The 23,036-nt window shown below is 45.7% G+C and overlaps 1 protein-coding gene across 1 annotated transcript; it reads right to left on the bottom strand.

The window, feature by feature from the left end:
• Positions 1 to 22,762, bottom strand: APPBP2 (amyloid beta precursor protein binding protein 2). The gene is made up of 13 exons (XM_030287772.4): positions 22,577 to 22,762; positions 13,939 to 14,027; positions 13,156 to 13,307; positions 12,505 to 12,628; positions 8,282 to 8,450; positions 7,442 to 7,531; positions 6,941 to 7,008; positions 6,757 to 6,862; positions 6,335 to 6,459; positions 6,112 to 6,197; positions 5,608 to 5,798; positions 5,055 to 5,220; positions 1 to 4,870 (listed from the first exon to the last, which is right to left on the bottom strand). Exons 1-13 carry the CDS (start codon positions 22,715 to 22,717, stop codon positions 4,617 to 4,619), a joined length of 1,761 nt encoding a protein of 586 aa, XP_030143632.2. The 5' UTR covers positions 22,718 to 22,762; the 3' UTR covers positions 1 to 4,616.
• Between the last annotated feature and the right edge of the window lie 274 nt (positions 22,763 to 23,036).

Raw genomic sequence — 23,036 nt, forward strand, 5'->3', positions numbered from 1 at the left:
TGCGGGAACACTCTATTTATTAGGTCAATATTTCATTTGAGCAATACAGTTACAGAATATCACAATGCTGGTTACAAACATAGGATGGCTCCTGGGCACAAAGGGTGGCAGGGAGAAGCGGGTACGAAACCTTCGTCCTGACACAACAGGGAGGGGGAGCTGCAAGGTCTAGTAATGAGCAAGATATTTTATATAAATGAACGTGGCACTACAGGTGGAGATTCTGGTTTAGAGGTGGGTTTGTGTAAGTAGTTCAATTTATACAGTTATACAGTTCAAGCAACATCTTTTTCTTTTTTTTTTTTTAATGCTATTAAATTAAAATCCCCTGTAGTTCAATAAAGTATAAAAATAGTACTGAACCTGGTAATATTCAATAAAATGTAGAATTCATTCACATCATTAAGTAGTAAAGAAATTGTAAAGTTGTAGTTACCATGGCAACATTGCTTCCCAGAAAGGAATATACAGAAAAGAAAAGTTACACATATGGTACCTGCGACGAGTATTTAGCGATCCAACACTGAACTTGTGCACCACAAACCAAGTCTCTAAATATCTCTATATATTTATATAGTATATATCTTTTTTCATCTTAAAATTTACTTTTGAAAAGAAAAAAAAATGTGCACTTCAACAAACTCACTAAGGCCACTCATGCTATAGATACCGAGGATTGCAAGGAGTAGTGGAATACGAGACCCTAGAGCACACACTTTACACCACCCAGGGACACCTGTGTCACTGCCCAAAACGTTCCTGAGATTTAGGGACAAAAGCATTCCCAGTGCTGCCAATTCTTTGTAGGTATTGGAGTTTATTTCTACAGAAAGGAAATTTCCCCCACTTCTCCCCAAAGCCCTCCCGGGGCCCAGTGGCACAAAGGCCCCAGGCCAGGAGTGTCAAACACACCCACAATGCTGAGGCACATTGAACTGACACTGGCCAGGAGTTTTCTTATAAAAGGACTTCCAGATAAAGTCAGGTTGTGCACAGGCAGCAGCAGGAAGGATCTGCTGAAAGTTGGTACCAGCAGCACCTGCCCTGCCCTGCCCGAGCCCAGCCCATCCACATCACCCGAGGGAGGTTGTGCAGCACAGATTTTCCTTCCTGTGCTCTCCCACACTCAGGGCTGAAAAAGGGAATGAACTTCAACGTGCATTTTGTACCACGAGAAGCAGCAATGGCACCTGGAGCAAACCCCCCCTCACTGACCCAAACAACCTCACACAAAGTAAAATACTGAGGGTTTAACTTCATCCATAGTGAAAATCATTTACCTTAAGGTGACACCCGTGCTCACCACTCGCACCCAGTGACTCTGGGGTGATTCCTTTACTCACCTTCAAGGAAAAGATGCATTTCACAGGATTGCCACTCCCAGGTCTGCCCTTTCACTGCCAACACCAAACAGCCCCTGCGTGGGTGTGTTCTGTGCCTAGAAATGCCAACCATTCATTCCTGGATCCATGTTCCACCTGGCAGGCCCCAGCCCTGCATGGAAAACCTGCCCTGAGCTATGGCAGGAGGGCAGAGAGGAGCCAGGGGGGGCTGGAAAAGCCCCAGGGGAACAGAGGGCACTGCAGCCCTGCTGCCAGCTCTGCCAGGCAGAGTGGGGCAGGACCGGATCCTGCTACAAGATCCACCCCAACGAGTCCTTCACCTGCCTGTGGCCCCATCCCAGCAGCTGCCCACTCCTCAAAAGCACCAAACAAACTGCGAGAGCAGAGAGAGCGACAGAAACAGCGGCAGCACAGCCTCCCAAACAGGCTCCAGGTACCAACACAGAACCTTCCAACAGCTCTGCCTGGGAGACACGGAACCAAACCCCACAGGTCAGCTCTGAGCCGTGCCAGCCACAAATGCAGCTCCTGTGCAGGGGCAGCAGGGCCGTCCCTGGCAGCTGCGGCATCATCCTGCCAACCCACCGCGCTCCAGCAGCGTCAGCGATCCGCCACAGCCACCCTGCTCCAGAAGGGACCTGCCCCAGCACGATGGAGCTGCAGGGGCAGCTCAGCCTCAGCCAGGATTCCCTGCAGGCACAGGAGGAACACGCTGGAGCCCTCAAGGATCAGCACAACAGCCCTGGCCAAGTCCTCTGCCACAGGGATCCCCAGGGAGCTTCAGGACCTTCCCGCCAGCCCAGCTCATGCTCAGGGCAGGCACCGCGCTGAGGCAGCTCTGGGAAGGACACAGGAATGGCACAGAGCTGGGAGTGGGGCCACCAAGAAAGCAGCTGCAGGGATGGGTTTGGATATGGAAGCACAGCTCCTCCCTCAGCAGAAGCTGCCCTGACCCGAAGGTAAAGCACGGACAGGGACACAGCCAGGGCTGGAACAAGAGCAGTGCTTCACACAGGCCAGTGACCGGTGTCAGGCAGATAATGCTCCTCACCCCACACACACCTTTGGGATTCCTCAGCCCAGAGCTGCAGAGCCCAAGACTGGGAACATGGAGTGGGTAAAGGATCTCCAGCCGTGCCAGTGTAAACCCACGTACCCAGCTGGGAGCTCTAACACTCCTGCAGCACAGAATCACTCAGGTTCCTTAGGACAGCTTTCAGCCACTTTCCTGCCACTGTCTGTACTTTGTTTAACTTTAAATACCTTTTAATAGGACTCAAGAACTCATAAGAACTTTATAATTTGTCAGTGCCATGGGCATTCAGGGAGAAGAAGGTTTTGCCTTGTATAGCTGAATTTCTCTGTAGCTCCTACACAGTCAAAACCAAAAAACTGCTATAAATAAATCACATTTTAAATCCACACATAACTAAGTTGGATTTTTACCGAGCAGCTGTTGCAGACACACTGCAGCTAAGTCCTAATACCACAGGGGGTTTTATGCAAATACTTCTTTTCACCTCAGTGAAGATATTTGAAGTATGCAATCATTAATCTGCATTCACTAATTATGCAATTTCATTTAAAAATTTATATTACCCAGCCTTTCCCCCTCAAAAAAGCACTTGAAGGCACCAGAATATGAACTATTGGCCTGTAAAATTTCACTTCTTAGAAGAGCCATTAAGCTCCAAGTCATGTTGAAAACCTCTGTTTATTCCCTGAAGATCATCCAGCACCCTTCCCTGCCACAAACCCCATAAAGCAATGAAAGCCAGACCCCAAGCAGAACATCCAGTCCCAGTCCTGTGGGAAGAGCCGCCGAGCCCCAGCAGCAACTGGCCAAGGTACAAACCCTGAAAAGAGGGGAGAGAAAAGAAACCCCCAAACCAGCAGAACCCACAGAATCCCAGACCCAGGGCACTGCTGGTGCCACTGGCACAGCTGAGGTAACAGCAGCGAGTCAGTTCTAGTTTGTGGTACACAGACTTTCAAATATTACCCAACATTAGGAAATAAAACAAACCCCAAAACAACAGCCAAACCCACACAGCCCCCAGCAGAAGAATTAAGACAAGCTAGTGAGAGAGGCATTCTCAGAGGGTCTGCACAGCTGAGCTCTGCTTCGTAAATTAACGTAAGGAATCGGTTTCTGGTTGTACTCTTGTTTAATGTAGAAATGAAGCATCACAAAAAAAAAAAGACCTGTTGTGCTTTTTGGCATTTTCCACTGACCCCTGTGAACTGTACAGTAAGTTATGTTCTCCAGAAACAGAAAATGGAACTGGACTGGAATACAAAGCTCTTCACTGGTATAAACACGGTATGGCCTCTGTTAGGAGAGAAAGAGCCCGTGGGAGAGGAAAGGAGGAGTGGCTGCAGCAGAGTGGAGCGTGTGGAGCTGTGGCACTGCCAGGAATCTCTGCAGAAGCTCACTGGGTATAGACAAACCATCAATTCACTTCCTAGCTCTGGATCTATCACATGGATATCATTTGCACTGATCAGACACCTAAATGAGAGAGTTCTACTGTCAAAGTGAATGCAGGGGCAGAAATATTAAATTAAAGCCACTGGTCCAAAACCGGTTTCTAGCAGGCTGGTCCACTGTGGTGTCCTGGTCCTGCTCAGGGGAGCTCTGGTGGTGGCACCGAGGACACTGTGGTGGTTGCTGGTCTATGGGATCTGTACTGGTCCAGTTCAGGCATCCACAGCAGCACAGGTGGCACTCAGTGAGCGGATGGTGCTCTCCAGAGTGGGTCTTTGCCACTTCTCTTGGTAAGGCAGCAGCCAAGGCCAGCACATCCTCCCTTTGCTGGCTATTTACCATGAACTTTGCTACAATGATACAGCAGCAAGACCTTTCTCCTACAGCTCCTCAGAGTACAGCTTTTGTTCTCTCTGTCAATCAGCAGAAAGCTCTTGATGAAACCTTCCATCTGTAATAAGAATGCAACTCTTTTGAACTCAAACAGTTTTATTTAATGTTTTCTTGCAGACTTTCTGCAAAGTAGCTTCTTTTGAAAGAAGAGAGAAAGAAGGGGTTTTTTTTGGGAATACCAAGTTAAAAATGTGAGCCGAACTAAACATGCCATACACATGCTGAGAGGAATTTAACACACATTCATCCGTATGGGCACTCTTCAGTAGACTGGACCAGTGTTTCAACGCAAATTCCAGGCCCCAGAGAACTACATGGTTTAGATTTCACAGTATGACTTTTCCCCCTGTAACCTGGGGGAAAAAACCTTAACTGGTTAATTGACCAAGTTCTTAGCTGCTCTGTCCGTCAAGGCTCTGAGACATCAGGAAAGACTGGACCACTTCTTCCGTGGACTGGGGGCTGGTGCTGACGTCCTCCAGCGCATCCGTGACCGAGAACTGCCGGTCCCGCAACCGGTTCCAATTGGCCAAAATGTTGTGGTACTCAAACACCTTCTCGTAATTGCCAATGGAATTGTACAGTTTAATGAGACCTCTGTAATCGTATTCAAGTCCACTGTATCCTTCACCAAAAAGCTTCTTTCCTAGAGAAACCCAACAGAAAAACCAAGTTGAGAGGTAAAATATCCACTGCATCTGAGTTATCAGGTTATTTTTACCTACCAAATTTGCCTTCATTCTCCACTTGTGTTCTAGCCACAAAATGTTGTCTAGAGATTAACAACCAAGTTATTTTCCAAAAACTTTAAGTTTCCTGTAGTCACTTACCAATTGCTATGGATCTCAGATAAAGCTTTTCAGCATTTTCATACTGGTTCATGTCATAGTTGTAGAGGGAGGCGAGATGGCCCACGGAGAGGGCAACTTCATAATCCTCCTGCCCTAGGAGCTGCTCCTTGATCTGGATGGCCTTGATGTGCATTTCCTCCGCTTCCTGTCAGGGCCAGATTCACACAGGTCACTCAGACACCACTCACCACCCCACAAAAAGAAGGGAAAGTTAGTTTAAATAAACTTAACTATGTAGCAGCTCCAACAGTAGCATTTTGTAACAGGCAACCAGTAACAAAGCTAAACATAAACCAAGTTCTCCAAATTCATGACTTAAGTGGATCAGCAGATTGAGCACCAAGCTCTCTGTCACCCTCTGAGGGTATCATCCATCTCTGTGGATTATTCTTGGACAAAGCTTTTGGGGTGAAAGATAAAGCATAAGTTTTCCAAGCACAGAACTACCAATTGAACTTGGACATTGAAACCCCTCATTTGTAGCAACAGATTTCAGCTGTCTTGCAGATTTTAGGCCGGAGTAAAGTCTTACCTTGAACTTCCTCATGGACTGATACAGTCTGCCCAGGTTGCCGTAGTGTTTGGCTGTTTGCACGTTGAACTCCCCAAAGGCTTTTTTAGCCAGCTGGAGCGAGGAGAGGTGCAGGTCATGAGCCTCCTGGAGCAGCCTCTGCTCTGTCTCCTTGTTGTGGCAGTCTATGGCAATCTCCTCCAGGATAAGAGCTGGGGGCAGGAGACAGGAACTGTCACTGTGCCCACGCCCAGCTCAGAGCCAGGCCCCAGACACCTGGGGACACAGCCCAGCCTTTGTGTCTGTCACACTGCTGTGTCAAGCTTTTATATTCTGGAATTTCATCCCCCCACTCCAATTCATCTGGCTAAGTTTTGGGGTTTTTTTTTTTTTTTGTATTTTACAAGCGTGCTGTAAACACCAAGGACTACAAACACCTCCATTGAAAAAGACAACTCAAGCTACATTGCCTGGGAAGGACCAGGATGAGCAGATCCAAATGGTTCAAACAACAAAGGGAACTACCTTTAACTCTCTTTGAAGAGGCCAAGAGGAGATGGTCTTCTGGGAGAATGTGAGTGATAATGCCAATAGCACGTTCAGCATGGAATCTGAGAGAGTTGAAATAAAAAATTCAGGATCTGTTTATGTATGCCAGCAGTTGACTGATGAAAAATTAGAAATATTAATGCAATGAATATTTTTCTTCATTTACAGCACTAACTGTGCTGCTGTGTGTTGTACTCACAGTGCATTGTCAAATTTCCCAGAGCTGTACTGGTGAACATATGAAGAATAAGCCAAGTCTTCATGAGCTGTAGCTACGTGGATGTTTTTACCTCCAAATACTGACTGCCGGATATCGAGCGCTGTCTGCAAGGGTTCCAAAAACACAATTTCATCAGCTAGCACACAAAAAAAAACCCCAAATTCATCTCTATGATGAATCCACTGGCTCTGAAATTCTCTACATATTTGAGACACTAATTATATAAAAGACACGAGTCAGAGGAAGACCAAGAAAGCAAAACCCCATAGCTGGCGGTGTTTAGGGATTTTTTTAAACATCACAACTGCAGCAATGAGAAATCAACTATCCTCTGTCTCCATGAATTAACTACAACATCTGAGAGATAAAAACCATCAAGAGAAACAAGTCCTGCTGCCTACCTGATAGATGGCAACAGATTGGCAGATATTGTCTACGTTGAGCAAGTAAAATCCGTAGTCTAGTAGCGTGTCAGAGTATTTGGGGTGCTTGGCTCCAAAATGCTCCCTGCACAAACACAGCTCCATTACAAACCCAGGCAAGCTGAGGATAATTTTAGAAGGGTTTTTCTGGAGTGGCCCTTACCTGGCAAGGTACACAGCGTGCTTTATGAGCTGCTCAGCCTTCTTGAACTCCCGTTTCACCACACAGGCCTGGGCAGGGGAAGGGAATCACGTGAGCAGCTGTGCACTCACAGCTCAGCCCTCCTGACACTGTCTCACTTACTCTTGTTTTAATTTCAAAATATCATTGTGGTTATTAAAGACTTTTTGGTTATTTAAGGAGCACAGAATTAAAAAACTTGTTATTTTATCCTGCCTGACTGAAGGGATTGTGCTGTACCTAGTCCGGATCAAAGAGGGATCCAGGGGAACGTGCAGGTTAACATTGTCACAGCGGTCACCTGTGCAGCTCTAACTCCATTTCACAAAGACACAAATAGAAACCGACTCCCCCACCCATTCTGAGACAACACAAACAACAATCCTTAGGGCTCCTGAGGAGAATTCTGGAGGTAACAACCTCTCCTCAGCCATTCCTGGCAGCAATTCAGTACCCAAAGCAACGGGGAGATTTCAGCTTCACCTTTGACGCTTGTCGCAGCACATCCACCACTACTTTTACAGGCAGCCCAACTGTGATCTCCTTCATGGCTTCTATGCACCACTTATAGGCCTGTGGGACAGACAGACACCAACACAATGGAAGCTGGAATTTCACAACATTGTAGCATTAAAAAAATATTACCTGCCTCTGAAAAGCTGGTCATTCACATTCCAAAATTCAAAATAAACAGTTTGATTGCTTATGTGTAATGAATTGTCTAGTTATGTCTTAAAAGACAGACTTAAACCCCACTTTTAAGGTAATAGTGAATATATAAGTATTTTATATTAATCTAAGGTTTATAATATTACAATGACTTTTACAGTCAGAACAGGGTATTTTATAATCTTTAAGCATTCCCATTGTGCAGGACAACACCCTGTCAGTGAATTTAGGGATTAAATGAAAACCAGTTTATGGAGTAGTTACACTTCAGAGAGAGTATAACAAACCAGGTGCAAAGACTCTTCTGCTATTCATTTTCAATTATTAAAATAAGCTTTTATAATATTTCATTTACAAGTGACCAACACACATGGGCAAGGTAACACATGAAAGGCAGTAAACTGAGTCTAACGACTGCTCTCTGCCACACAAAGTGTTTAGATTTTCCAGATTTAGCCCTTCTGTAAGGGCTAAACATGTATGTTCATGCTGGTCCAAGTGCTGCGAAGAGCTCACAGACTAACACAGAACAATACACGTTAACAGGAGTGGATAAATGAATCACTGTTCTGGCAGTGCCAAGGAGAGCAGAACCAGGACTGGTGAGGCACGTGCAGGAGGTGGCAGTGCCAGGAGAGCCCCCCAAGGCCTCACCTCGTCGTAGTGGCTCTTGGCGAAGAGCAGGGCGCACAGCTCCCCGTAGAGCGCCGCCTTGTTGGCTTGCTGCCCGTGCTTGGCCAGCTTCTCCATGTAGGACTGCGCCAGCTTGAACGTCTCCTCTCCCAGGTGGTACTTGCAGTTCCCGTTCCGAACGTGCAGCAACCTTGGGGGATGCAGAGAGAGCTGCTGAGGGAGCTGGAGAAAGCTCTGCCTTCCCGGGGGACACTCACAGGGGTGGGGCTCTGCCAGCCCTGCCCGGGCTCAGTCACACACAGCTGGGCACAGGGCAGGAGTTTTCCTGCTGGAGATGCCACAGGATTTTACCTACTGATACAGTTTTGCACTGAACCGCTCCCCACTCCGCTGTGGTGCCTTTGTGTGTTATTTGCCACAAAATCCATTCTTCCCAATACCAATGAGATTCCAGTCCCAAAGCCCTGCCCTGAAATCCCTTCCACCTCCTTCCCAAAGGGTGGAGCCTCAAGCAGCCACAGTAAGTACAACACAGCTCATTTTCCTGCATCCCTACACTTTCCCCCCAAACCTTGAGAAGCTCCAAGTGGGAATTTTTGTGTTTTGGGGCTTGGGGGAGGTCTTCACATAAGATTTAGTCACATGAAAACCAGCTCCACCAGGAGAGACCATTTGATTGATCACAACAACTCAGACATCCCCTGCTCTTCCCTCTCCTATCCTGCTGCCTTCCCATCTGAAAGATCAACACTCAAATACAGCCAGTAACACCCAGCACTGGTGAAACCTACTCCTGTTTTTCAGAGAAGTAACAGTTCCAGCTTGTGGCACTTATTCTCAATAAAAACAAGGAATCAGTGCATTAGTGCAGGCTGATGCTCACTGGCTTTAACGAGGTGCATTTGGAATGGGTGTGTGTTGATATTCCAGGCCCCAAGGGCAGAGCTGGATTCCCAGCCAGGGCAGCTGCTTCTGCTCCATGGCACACACCTGCCAGTGAGCAGACGTGGAATTTTGGTGAATTAACCTCCACTGCCCCTGCTGGAAATGTGTCATTAGACAGTGAGTAACAGAGACTGAACACACCAGGCAAGGCTTTGGAAATCAGGGCAACACAGCACAGGGAGAACTGCACAGAGGGAAGGGAAGCTGCACTGCAAAGAGACTCTGACTATGTGGATTAATGTACAGGAACAGCATTTTTACATACATTGGGATAAAACTGTTAAAGGGGAAAGAGCAAACAGTGAAATTTTTGCTCAATTTCTTTTCTAAACCTGTTTCCACTTGCTCCAAACAGAGATTTAAGCTACTGCAGCCATTCCCCCAGTGATACAGCTCAGATCATCCCAAGAACAGCCTGTCCAACACAGTCCCTCTGTTTCCCACCCAAAGTAACCACCAAACTCCAACAGTAACAGGAAAGGAAATAAAGTTTCCATTTTCGTAAGCAAGGCCTGAAGGCGGGCACATGACAGACGTGGATTTGCTGCACAAGGAGAACATCAAAAGAAAAGCCCTTCAAAACCTGCAAAAACTACACGAATTCCAGCTCTCCAGTGGGAAACAGCACCGTGGCTCAACAACAGACAGCAAAAAGCAACACCCACATTCTTCCTTAAATAAAGACCCAGAACCAAACACGATGTAAAGTGCATTGTGTGCCTGGTCACAGGAACATTCCAGCAGCAAGAGACAGGAATTAGAAAGAAACGAGAGTAGAATTAAGTAAACAGTTTTCCTAAAGAGAAAAAACCATTTTGCCAACACCATTCAGTTGGGAACTGCTCTGCAACATCAAAACCACGGAGCCCAAATCCCATGTAACGGAATAAGCCAGTGGGGATAGCAGTGCAATTTAGATAAGCTTCTGGGAAAGATCATATCCAGTGTCTGGATGCTTCAGTGATAGCGTCTAGAAACAAGGAAATCTCCCCAAAACCCAAGCTAAACCTAAGCCAATCCTCTAGGATAAGCAGAGTTTATGTGATCGAGTAACAAAAAATCCTTTATTAATCCAAAGGAATCTTGGGAGATAAAGCCAAGAGGAAGAGAAAAGGCCTCAGGACGTTTATGCTAATGGCTCTGAACCTCCTTTGATGTCTGCAATAACAGCTTTTGGGGACTAACCTCCCCCAGCAAACTCAGTCTCTCAGAGCCAACACGGCAGCTTAGGAAGTCTAAAACCACCAGAAGAAAACAACCCAAGAATCAGCCAAATGTGCAACAATGAAGTGGGAGAACCACATATTTGTGTTATGCATTAGTACCCCATTGTTTAACACAGAATAATGAGAGAAGGCAAACCAAAAGGAGCACCACACTCCCAGGAAAGCAGGGTACAAGCTCAGAGAAACCTCACACCTTCCCAGCTTCTCCACGGAATTTACTCCTGCCACAACAAGGAAATACCAAGTTGTGCCTAAATAACACAACACTTCACATGTTTTAAAACTCTGTTCTATTAATACTGCAATGTATTAATTCATCTCCCAAAGGTTTGACTTGCCAAATAAAGTGTCAGACTTTCAAAAGCTGGACTTAAATTTTGTTTCCTTAAACTGCCCCCAGCTCCAGTGCAAGCTCAGTGTGAGCCTCCTGCAGTGGGATCAGGTGGTAACAACACAATTTACTCTCAAGCTGAAAGGCAGTAAACTCAGTCTAATGACTGCTCTCTGCCACACAAAGGCATTTAGATTTTACAGATTTAGCCCTTCTCTAAGGGCTAAACACTTCTTCCAAGGGTTTGACATTCTTTCAGGTTGATTCAACTCCAAACCAAGGTTTGGGAGTGTTTGGGAGATGCAGAACATTTCCCGCTGCCCAGAGGGGCGATGTCCCAGCAGAGCTCCCCAGGGAACAAGGGATGTCTCTACCAAACAGAGCCAACACCCCAAGTCAGAAGGGCTCGTTCTAAGACAGGGTGCTTTCTTCCAGCACAGAATGAAAATCTCCTTTCCACACTATTGTCAGCAGAGATAGTTCCCTTTTTTCTGCTCCCTTTCTTTCCCTTCTTTTCATTTCTATTTGGAGAAGGTGACAGTTATTTTTAAGCAACTTCTCCAGCTTGCCAAAGAGACTGATGCAACGAGAAAACTTTTTTTAGATTAATTAGAAGGCAAAGGATCAAGCAGTATCCTCTGTATCCATCACTCCCCAGCTCTAGGAAGCTGGATACGTGTGCCCAGGCCCCTGGCATCGTTTCTGGAATGCCAGCCAGCAGAAGCAGGCAGAGCAGTGTTGCCATGGCCCTGAGGCTGGCACAGGACAGCAGCAGCTCTTGGCAAAGCCTCTTGACTCTTCGTGTTTGCCCAACCATAAACAAGATGCAGGGCTTTTTTTGGAGTAGCTTTCCAAACGAGTTTTGCTCTAGATTCAGATAAATACAGCACATGCTTTGTTGTTAGAGCAGCTAAACAAAAAACAAAAAAAAATGCTACTTTAAATCTGCTCAGCAGCCTTCAGGTGCCCACAGGCACATCTAGAGTGTGTAAGAACAACCTCATCATGGTGAGAGCAGCAAAACCCAGCCAGCTCCTGCCTGCAGTCCATCACACCTCAATACACAGGGGAGAGCAACAGAGGCTTCTGTCAATGAAATGTGAACCTCTGCAGGCCCTGAGGAACAAGACAGCTTCAAAACTCTAACAGAAAAAACAAAACAAAAACAAACCACCCCAAAAAACAAACAAACAAAAAAAAACCCAAAAAAAACCCAAAAAAACTTTTCCAATGTTTTCAGCTGTGGCCAGAGGTGCCCACAGGAATTGGACAGCCAGATCTTTAGCTAGGCCCAGAGCAAAGCATTCAACATGGAGCAAGAGAACTCGGTGGATCGGGAATCAGGAAAGGTAAGTTTTGCTTTTTTTTTCTGCTCAATTGTATCTCCATTGTTTGCAATTGGATTTGGCAAATTCTCTTTGTGGTAAATAGAACTTCAGCAAAGTCCAACACAGAACATGCCTTCATGTGCAAAAATCCTTGGGAAACAAGAACTGCTGGACCCCTTTTATTACCCAGCAGTGTTACCCATGAGGGATTACACAGGACAGCAAAACACTGGGGTTTTTAATCCATTGTACTGTGCTGCCAACTTAGATGCTGAAAATCCAGGGATTAGTGTAAAACAAGCACCTCCTGATCTTCAGCTCTAGCCAGGAAAAGGTTTTGGTGCAGCAGAACACTGAAGGAGCATCTGGAGCTGGATGGCTCCAAGGTTTCCTGGGAATTCAAGGTGAGCTCACCTCACACAACACTCCACGGCACGGAACCAGTGCAGGATTTCATCGTGGAGGGTGCACAGCTGAAGGCAGGAAAGGAAAACCTTCTCAGCATCACTGTACCAGCCTGCATCTGACAGGAAACCCCCTGCAAAAATCAGCAACAAACAGCAATTTGAAGAGCAAAACATTTTCAAGAGAAAAAGGGTTTGCTCAGGTCTTGCAAGAGGATCACTTATTTCACAGACCTGCTTCTACAGACAGAAATCCTGTCAAGGTCAAACCCTCCTGACCTGGAAAGGATGAAATGTAAGAGAAGAATTCTCCTACAACTGAAGGAAATAATACTTTGGTTTAGGATGGCTTTTTGTTATTACAGAGTTTTCCTACATATTTCTGTCAAAAAAACCCAGAACTTACATACACTAAAATCATGCAAATTCGTCATCACATCTGCAAAACAATATTAAATCCGAACTGTTTGAACTAAAATGTCTATACATTCTTAGATACTAAAATCCAATATATTTATCTCAAGACACCAAGTAGCTTTCTAAAAATTCCATTCCAAACCACACAGTTCTTTAAAAGGTCTATCTTTAACAGGAAAAAAAAAAATTTAGATTAACTGAAGCTTGCAAAAGAGAAAGCAAAGAGCCCGTGAGCAGCAGTTACCTAAAACAAAGCCAATCTGGATTGCTTTTTCTTTCACAGCAGCATCTGACTCTGCAATGTAGGAGCACCGTCGGCTGAAGGAATAGGCCAGGACAGAAGCAACCTTGACTCCATGGTCCATCAGAGCCTGGAAACAGTGATGGAGCAGATGTCTGCAACAAAGCACAGTTTGGTTACACATGAAGGTTTGAAAGCAGTCAGTTGGCTCTCATGAATTCCAAGGAGAGAAATCAAGCCCAAGCCTCCCTCAAACCCACAGCAGATGAGTGCAAGCCCTCCTGTGAGGCTGCAGCTGATCACCCAGGTGTTGGGGGATCCACACCAAGTTCTCTACAGGGACACGTTCTGCTGGAAGCCAAACACAAGCTGCCCACACAGGATTCAAACTGGGAGAGAGCATTTCCAGCTCAAAGTCAGCAGGGAGGAAGCCCCAAACTCCTCTCTCCCCCAGCACTCGCAGACAATCGAGCAGTGATGGCTCCATTAACTGCTGCCTGAACACTCAAAGCTCATCCAGGTTACAGGGAACCTGATCTAAAACAGTCAAGTTCTGGAACACCACAAATTGGAATATTTAATGACAGGAAAACTCTTGAAACTGGGGCAAGCCTATCAGCTTCCCTCAGGATTTGCTACATCAGCAGGAAATGGGTGCTGTGACTGCTGCTCCCAGGGGGGTTTGCATCGTTTGTTTTTTCTTGTTTGTGCCTCTTTTTAACATCTCTTCCTAGATGGAGAGATCAAGAGTTGAAATGAGAATTATTGATCTATTAAGATACTCACCTTTTATCTAAAGCTCGTAGCACCTTTGCAAAAACTTCTAGCTCACAAAATTCACTACCCAGCTGGCACAAGCGGCCCTGTTGGTAAAGCTGAAAAATAAACAGGTATATTTATCTTAATATGAAGGATTGAGTTTTTCTGGGAAATTCAGCTTACTAGCAGAGATAACTTGTGATGAAATCTAGACTTTAAAGCATTGAAATCAGCAGGCTAAAAAGTAAGTTCCTGTATCAGAAGATTTCACCTCAGGAGCACAATTTCAGCATTAAAAACTGAACTATGAAAGGTCCACAGACGGTTTCAAGGTTTTTGGGTTTTTTTTAAATCTATAGATGTATTTCCAGGTGTTTGTACCCTTCTGCAACACCAAAACACTGTCACATGTGAGCTACAAATCCAATAAAAAGGCAAGAAATTACTGAAGTCAGCAAAAAATACAACTGACAGTTTTGATACTGAATGCTTTCAGAACATGTTTAAATGCTACACCAGCTAGGATGCAGCAATGCAAATATATGAGATAAAAATAATCTCAAAGCCACAAGTTCTGCAAGGGGTCACTCACCAATACCAGCACTACAGGCAGGACCAGCCCTGTCCCCACTGACACCTGAGCTTCCACAGTGACTCCCCCAGCAGCAAACGGGAAAACTGGAGCCTGCTCATGCATTTATTAAAAGCACTGGCTTGTTTTAAGCCCACAGTGATTTGTACCTGCAGATAAGCAAATTTATCAGCTGAGTTGCTCACAACAAACCACAGATAGTTGTCCATGCAGCGCATGGTTAAGTTCTGAACATCAAGCTATAAATGCCATGGATTTACACAGGTACAAAGGGACTGTGCAAGTAAATGTGTCAGAGAAATCCATTGTGAACTATTAATTCCCATTATCTTCAAGGCCCTGACCCACAGATGAGCACAGGAGGGCACCTGACCTAAGGAAGCAGCACTCCACACCTGCCACAGGCACCATCAGTGCTTAAATGAAAACACTAATATTCCTCCCAGTTTTAATAATGCTTTCAAATGCTTCCAGTGATAAGCATCTGGTGCCTGGTTCACCTTTTTCTCCACAAACACTGGGAGCTGATGAATTAATATTCCAAACACAGCACATGAGCACATCTCCAGCCAGAAATTTAGTTCTAGTCAACTCTTCTTATAAAAGCACACAACACTGGCTCTAGAGCACAGCAAATGTTATTCTAACAACACAACCTACAAAAAAAACTTCAAAACTACTTTGACCTAATAATGTCAATTGCCAGAAATGAATGCTTTCCTCTTTGTTATCTATTTTGCTGAGGGAACATAAAGAAAAAAATAAAAGGAAGTCTTTTAAAAACCAGAGCAAGTTTGCATGCAAAGTTACTGCTCCGATAAAGCAGCGTGTCCCTGCACTTCAAAGGGATCAGAGCTCCTGCTGGAGCTGGATTCTCTCTGGCACCGAAGGAACAGCCAGTCTGCTGTATTTAAAAGCTACAGTCATGGTTAAATGTTCTCATTCCTTCAGCACAGCTGGCTCATAGCAAATGCTCTATAAAACCTAAAATGTACTTTCTGCAGTAAAAAACCAGCTGTTTAAACTGCCTGGTATGCCATGGCCAAAGTGAAGGTGGGCATCCCATCAATAATTGAGGAGATAGTTTCTGGAGGAAGATTAGACACATCCCCAAAGCACTGCAGCAGGATTTAAAGCAACCAAAACCACTGTCACATTTCACAGTGAGTACAGCATCATCCCTCCCTCCTATCACCTTGCAGTACCAACCCAAAATCCCAGAGATTCCTGGGTTATCAAAAATTAACCATAGGAAGACTTTTAAAAATTTATGCATTTATGAGGTTACATAAACACTTCTTGTAAGGAGAGAACCCCCTCTTACAAGAGATCCTGAGCCTGCCAAGGAGTAAATGGCCTGGTGGGGTAGGAGGGAGGGGGAAGGTCCCACAGGACCCTCAGTTTTGGAACAGCAATAATTTTGGGCACATGTCAAGTTTGGCTCGGGCCCCCAAAATCCAAGCTGCAATTTTTCACTGCTCTAACTTGAAATACATCATCTTTGGGACTTTTACTATCCCTGTAACCCCTTCCCTCAACATACTGGCAAACATTTAGAGGAATTAACTCAGCTGGAAGCCTCTTGGAACTGTTGTGGCTGTTACAGCAACACTTTCAAACTAAATTTGACATGGAAATAGTGAGCATACGTCAAACTGTGAAGCAATTCCAGGAGATCCAGTAACACTCATTGAGAAGCAGTTGGGAGGACTGAAGAAATGATTCTCTTGTTAAAGCTCCAGAGAGACAGAATTCCTGACCACAGCCTTGCTACATAACACGAAAACAAAACAAAACTGTGATTCAAGAAAAACATGCCCTGACATGAACACAGAGCTTTGGACTCCTAAAGAACTGTTCTGAAGAGAGAAACGTTTTAGACACCAGCCTAATCTATCTGGAACCTACCAGGGATTTATTTTTCTTTAACTATGGAAAAATGACTCAAAGCCTGCAAGATGACTCCCAACTCCATCTGCTCACACATGAGTTCTGGCTCTGAGGACAGGTATAAATTCAATATACAAGTGGATTATTACACCCATGCCTAATCCAGCTGTTCTGCACAGCTGTGAGAAACTCACCACAACCCTTCTTAGGATCCAAGTCTGAATGTTGAACTGCACATCCAGGTGGGTGTTACAAAAGCTGCACATTGTGGTGTCTCCAATTAAACATATTAATGACATTAACTTTATTATTATATCATAATTCTATTAAAGTGCTTGTCTTTCTCTGGGTAGATTAAGCGAAAAAAACCAAACAACCAACCTTCCTCTAAACATAATATTTTTAAATAATTTTTTTAAAGCAGATGGGGGTTAATTCCAGCCAGCTGTACAAGGATCCTCTAGAAAAGGAACTGAAGAAGACGCAATTTGAAAAATATGCTCCTGTTGCTCCAGTTTGGAAGAGAATTGAAAAACATGGATATTTCAGTAAGAAATACAGAGGAAATCCAAGAAGCTCCCCAGGATGTTTTGTAATGCCTAATAATGCAATATGGAGTATCAGGCCAGACTGGGGAAGGACAGTGTACTTAACACACAGCAGAATTTGGGAAAAAAATTGGGCTGAAACCATCATCTTCCTTCCCCACTCAACAAGGAAGAAAAAAGTTTTCCTGAGTCAACAGTTCACTCATTACCAAAAATAATGAGTTCGAAATTTAGGTACATTCCATGCTTTTAAATGAATTTCAAAATCATCTACAAACCCTCTGGACAAGCACTGCTTCTACTGGATATTGCTCAAGGCAGGAGAAAAAAGAAAATCCCATCTGTCCTTGGAAAGCACAATGTCAGCTACCAGGCTGATCTGTACAAACCTCAATCAAATAAATAACCAAGAAAAAAAAATCAATGTTATTGAACTAGCATGAATTCAGAGACAACTTCTAGAGCCCAATGCTTGCAACACCCTAAATATTCCCACTGCTCTGCTCTCTGAGCCAGAGCAGCAGAGTTTGTGTTCCACAAGGGAGACAAAGTCTGAGCCTCACACACATGAGATTCTCCTCAGGAACTGAGAAAACCCAGCCTGCCTGGAGCTCAATCAGCCCAGAGGAAATGAAGTGGAAACAGGAATTATTGTTCAGCAGGAGCTCAACACCTCTGTTCATGATGTGACCTCATTATTGCAATTATGATGAGTTCTGGTGTCTCAGACTCAACAAGGTTACTGAAAAGGTAGGGAAGCTGGAAGATATCAGGATGAGGAAACGTCCCCCATAGTTAGAGGTTAAAAAAAAAATCTGAGTAGTACAAGTTAGAAGACAAGAAGTTTCAAACCAGTAAAGCAAAAGCCAGTTCAGTTCACATCTAAATTTAGACTGTAGAAATAAGGCATGTGTTAATAATAATTACTGGCAAAAACTCATGAGGTAATGATGCTCCTTCACTGTGAGGCTTTAACCTGAAGAGGTGCTAGAAAGATCTGACTGAAGCCCTGCTGCACACTCTGCTCCTGCCAGGTGACAGAGAGGCTGTACACACGTGTGAAATCATCACTGCTTCCCACACACACGTTTAATTCCCAACCCCAAACCCACAGCAGAGCCAGGGGAGCTCAGTCTCTGTCAGCTCACCCTGGGGGTCACAGCAGAAGCCCCTCAGAAAGCTCTGGGGTGCTCTGCCTCCCTCACACTCTGTGCTGTGACCTTGGCTGTACTTCCCCGGGCAGGGAAGCTCAGAACTGAAGCAGCAGCACAGCCACACTTGGTTTCAGGGGGAGTTCCTCCTTCTCACTCTCATCAAGCCCCCTGGAGACAAGCTTGGGACAAGCTTGTTATATTCTAATGGACAGAAATGATGCTGATAATGATTCTCCATCAGTAAACTCAACCTCTGCTGCAATGCAGAGAACGGACGTTCTGCTGCTTGTTGTCAACAGTCAGCAAATTCCTGCTTGTTCATTTTCTTTGGGTCAAAAAATACCTAAACGTGACAGAAACCAAATTAATGTCATCTCCAACTGCTCCTGTGGTAAATGATCTCACCAGAAAATGTTCCAAGAACAAATTATTTTCAAGAAAAATCAATTGGAAGAAAAGAGAAACACACAACCCAGAAAAGACATTCCAGAAGGAAGATGAGCATGGGATGAAAGTCCTTGTTAACCAGTCCAAGTCCAAGATGAGGCTGGCACCGTGCAACTGCAACACATACCTGGGACAGACAACATCAAAGCACCCTGAGAACCAAAGTCATGAGATAATTATGCAAAACAGAGTCTAAAGCAGAGGCACAAGGGGGAAAATGAAATCTGTACAAGACACTGACTAGAGAGCTCAAACCTGACTTCAGCCAACAACCTTGACTCTTTACAGCAACACCCTCCCTCAAAACATTATCCTCACCCCAACAAACTGCAGAACATAATAAGCTGATTTTTTCAGAGATTGTGGGGGGGATTTTTGGTTGGTTGGGTTCTTTTGTTTTGGATTTGTTGGGGTTTTTTCAGACTTGCAGTTTATTCCAGCTGTCACTACTTTTTAATACACAATTTTGTGATTTTGCTTATATGCCGAGTTATATGAAATCCAGCATATTTCTGTCTTTGGCTTCTAAAACCTACACACCCTCTCTCTCATCCTCCCTCCCCCCAAAAAAATAAACAAGAGGATCCAACTAGTTTAACTAGGAAAAAACCCAACCAGGATGTACACAAACCTGGCAAACAACCAAAGGAAACAAAGTATGTATGATACGTGTGCACATTTTTATTTTTCCCCCCCAGAGGCAGGTGCTACTTGTAACAAAACTAGTTATTAAGCTCTTCCAAATAAAGCTGTCATTAATATGACTTTTAAATATTTTGTAGCTCATGTAGGCTTGGAAATTTCCAGGATATCCTCCCAAGCATCCTGCTCTACCTCTTAATTTTCTAATGGCTGCAAGGAAAAGTCAAACAGGGCTTGAAAAAAGAGATATGCAGCGATACCCTGCTGAAGCAGAGCAGGTTTGTTGTTTTACCACAATCATGATTATTTGATAGTGCCTAGTTTTGAGCTTTAGTCACTGTTTGAGAATGGTCCAGGAAGATAAATATGCTCAGTATGAGGAACCTGCCTGTTCCTGCACCTTGCAGCAGAACCCACTCCTTACCAGAGCCAAAAGAACATCCTGCAACTATCCCAGACTCAGTCCCCACTCAGTTTTACAAGGCTTGGCCCAGAAGTTATCAATTCTAGAAGATGCAGAGGTAAAAGCAATTGGATTTGTTAAGGAGAGGGAAATAGAGGCAGTAAGTTGTGATAATAGAGCCAAACCCTGGATTAGAGGGTGCTCTGGGGAGCAACACCAAGACACTGCTGGTATTTTTTTCCCTTTTAAATAGCAGCACATTGACTGTCTCTGCTGGGGTATCTCACCTTCAGCTTCTGAATCAGCCTAGACATGTTTGTAAACCCGGGCAAGCCTGGCAAATGCTAAGCATTAATACCAATGAAAATGATGAAAACATTCTTGTATAGCTACAGAAAATTAACATCCACAGATCTAAACAAAATCTGACTTTTTTTTTTTTGCAAAAATCAGTGGCAGTTTCTCAAGCATCACAAACCATGACTAATACCTAGATAAAAAACTACTACTTACAAGTTATATGAAATATTGGAAACATTATTTTAGTCCTTTTACTCATCACAGAATGAAAGTAAGACAGGATACCAACAAACAATTGACACCCTCCAACACAGCAGCAACAAACAACACGCAGTCAAACAAATATTTAGAAATCTTCTAGTCTGTCTTATTCCAAAGACTGTTAATAGCTTTGGAAATTCCACTTCTGCTTTAAAGAACTCAGTGGTCAGGGCATATGGAAATACAATTCACCATGATGAACTGGGATTTCATATCCACCTGATACTCAAAATGAGCCAGAACAGCAAAACAAGCACCACACATGCTGTGAGAGGGATGCTGTCCCCAGCCTGACCTCGTTCAGCTACCCCAAATGACACTTTTGATGCTGTTGTGTCCAAACAGAGACTCAAGAACCAGTCAGTAAGTGTTCTGTGGGTGCACAGAGACTCACAGGAGGGTTTGGGAGGGAAGGGACACTGAAGGAGTTCCAACGGATGCCATTCTCTAGACCAGGTCACTGCAGGCCCCATGCAGGTTTGGTTATCCTGCACAGAAAAGATGACACTGAGGACACGGAAGCCCAGCCCACTCTTACAGCCACAGAACACTCACTGCAGGCATGGCCCAGTTTGGTTCATTCTGTGTGAGAACACCTATGGGACGTTGGGTTGGTAAGAGGAATATCAGTGCCCCTCACACAGATCAAAAACTCCTGTTGTGAAGCACAGAAATGACAGGAAAAGCTTCAAACTGAGAACAGGCTTAGATTAGAGATCATAAAAAGATGTCTAAGGTGGGCAGGTCCTGGCACAGGGTGCCCAGAGCAGCTGTGGCTGCCCCTGGATCCCTGAAGTGTCCAAGGCCAGGCTGGACAGGGCTGGGAGCAGCTGGGATGGTGGAAGGAGTCCCTGCCATGGGAGGGATGGAATGGGATGGGCAGAAAGGTCCCTTCCTCCCCAAACCACTCAGTGAGTCCATGCAATCCTTGTCACTAACAGCAGCTGTACTGCCCCTACAACACACTCTTTTAGGGACAGCACTTATCACCTTCATTATCATCTGCCCAGCAAGGTGACAAATCCAGATACCCCAGCAGAATAAACATGCTAGGGAGCCTCCTCAGAAATCAGACATGCTGCTGGAGCTTCTTCAGCATTGAACACCTCCACGTGAACCTGATTCAGAGCAACCCCTCAAGAGTGATAATAAAAGCATAAAAAGTCAGTGATCTGTTAAGCTCACTTACAGATAAGTTTTTAAACAGCTAGGATCAACACATCTTTGCACATTTCTGTCATCAGAAGACGGTTTTGTTTCATGCTTTTAAAGGCCACAGAGCACTATCCTCTCACCTGAATGAACATGAGAACAGGCAATGCCAAAGAAGTTTATTTGTCAACAGTCATACTTATTAACAGCTGAAAGTCACCCCCAAAATATTCTTCCACGTTGTGATTTGCATATCTCTAGCCGTCAGCTGATGTGTCAATCACATCATTATCTGTAAGCGTGCTCATATGTCATAAAAATGAGTTTCCATCCTTCTTAGCACCTAAGGCAGACATGAAATAAGCAGGACACAGAAAACGTACATGCCTGTTTCAATGCTAGAAAAGCAATTTCCCTGTCTTCAGTAAATACTACCACTCTCTATGTATATGAGGGGTCATTACCCCTGGTTAATAAATATTAGTCGAAAGAGTGACTTCATTTAAATCAGTCCTACATTTTTAGAAATTTGCTGGCAAAGGAGGGTTATTCCACATCTTATGGTTTTGGGGGTTTTTATAGACATTGTTTCTCCCCTGATGAATGCTCATTTCCAGCTGTTCCTCCACATGAATGAAATGCCTGTTTAGTGGACAATAAGAAATTAATGGACCATCTCAGTGCACCTTTTACACCCAATCCGTATATTCCAGGGGCAGCTGAACGAGGAACAGCCCTTCCACCAAGAAATAATTTAATGCTAATAAAACTACAGCATTAAACAACCGTCAGTTCTTTCCATCTGGTCCCTACCAGCTTATTTATACTAGACCACGGCAAACTGCTCCCTCAACCACTGACATCACCGTGTCCAATTCATTACTGCAAAAAAATAAAAAAAAAGAAGGAAAAAAGGAAAAAAACATATTCCAGCACAGGCGGTTTGGCTTCATCCTGCCCAAAAGCGAGAGGCTCCTTCTCCCGCCACCCCCCAGGCCGGGCCCCGTCTCCGCGTCCCCCTCGGGGCTCGCAGCCCCTCACCGCGGCCTCGGGGCGGCTCCCGGGGGCAGCCACAAGGCCCAGCACGGCCGGAGCCCGGAGCCGCCGCTCGGGCGGCCCCTCAGGCCCTGCTGAGCCCCGGGCTGTCCTTCGGGCAGTGCCCGGCCCCGGCGAGACCCCTCAGCCCCGCGCCCCCAGCCGGGCCCGGCCCGCGCCGCTTCTCCTTCCACGTCCCGCAGGCCCGGCCGGGCCCGGCCCCGCTCGGCCGCCGCCGTACCTTATAGTACACGTCGAACTGGATGTTCTCGGGCAGCGAGCGGATGTCGCGGCGCCGCGCCCGCCCGTAGCTGTCCACGACGGCCGAGATGGCCGTGTTGTAAAGCGTCTCGGGCACCCACTCCAGCTCCACCGCCGCCATCTTGGCTGTGCGGAGCCGCCTTCCCCTCCCTCCCTCCCTCCGCCCCGTCGCCTCCCGCCCGCTCCGCCTCACGGGGCTCCCGCCACCAGCCCGCTCCGCCTCACGCACCGCGGCGCTGCCCGCTCCGCCTCACGGGGCTCCCGCAGCCCTGCCCGCCTTACGGGGCTCCCGCAGCCCTGCCCGCCTCACGCCCCGCGGCTCCCGCAGCTCTGCCCGCCTCACTCCCCGCAGCTCTGCCCGCCTCACGCCCCGCGGCTCCCGCAGCCCTGCCCGCCTCACGCCCCGCGGCTCCCGCAGCTCTGCCCGCTCCGCCTCACGG

This window comes from Taeniopygia guttata, chromosome 19 (genome assembly GCF_048771995.1).
Source record: "Taeniopygia guttata chromosome 19, bTaeGut7.mat, whole genome shotgun sequence".
In the NCBI taxonomy this organism is placed as follows: domain Eukaryota; kingdom Metazoa; phylum Chordata; class Aves; order Passeriformes; family Estrildidae; genus Taeniopygia; species Taeniopygia guttata.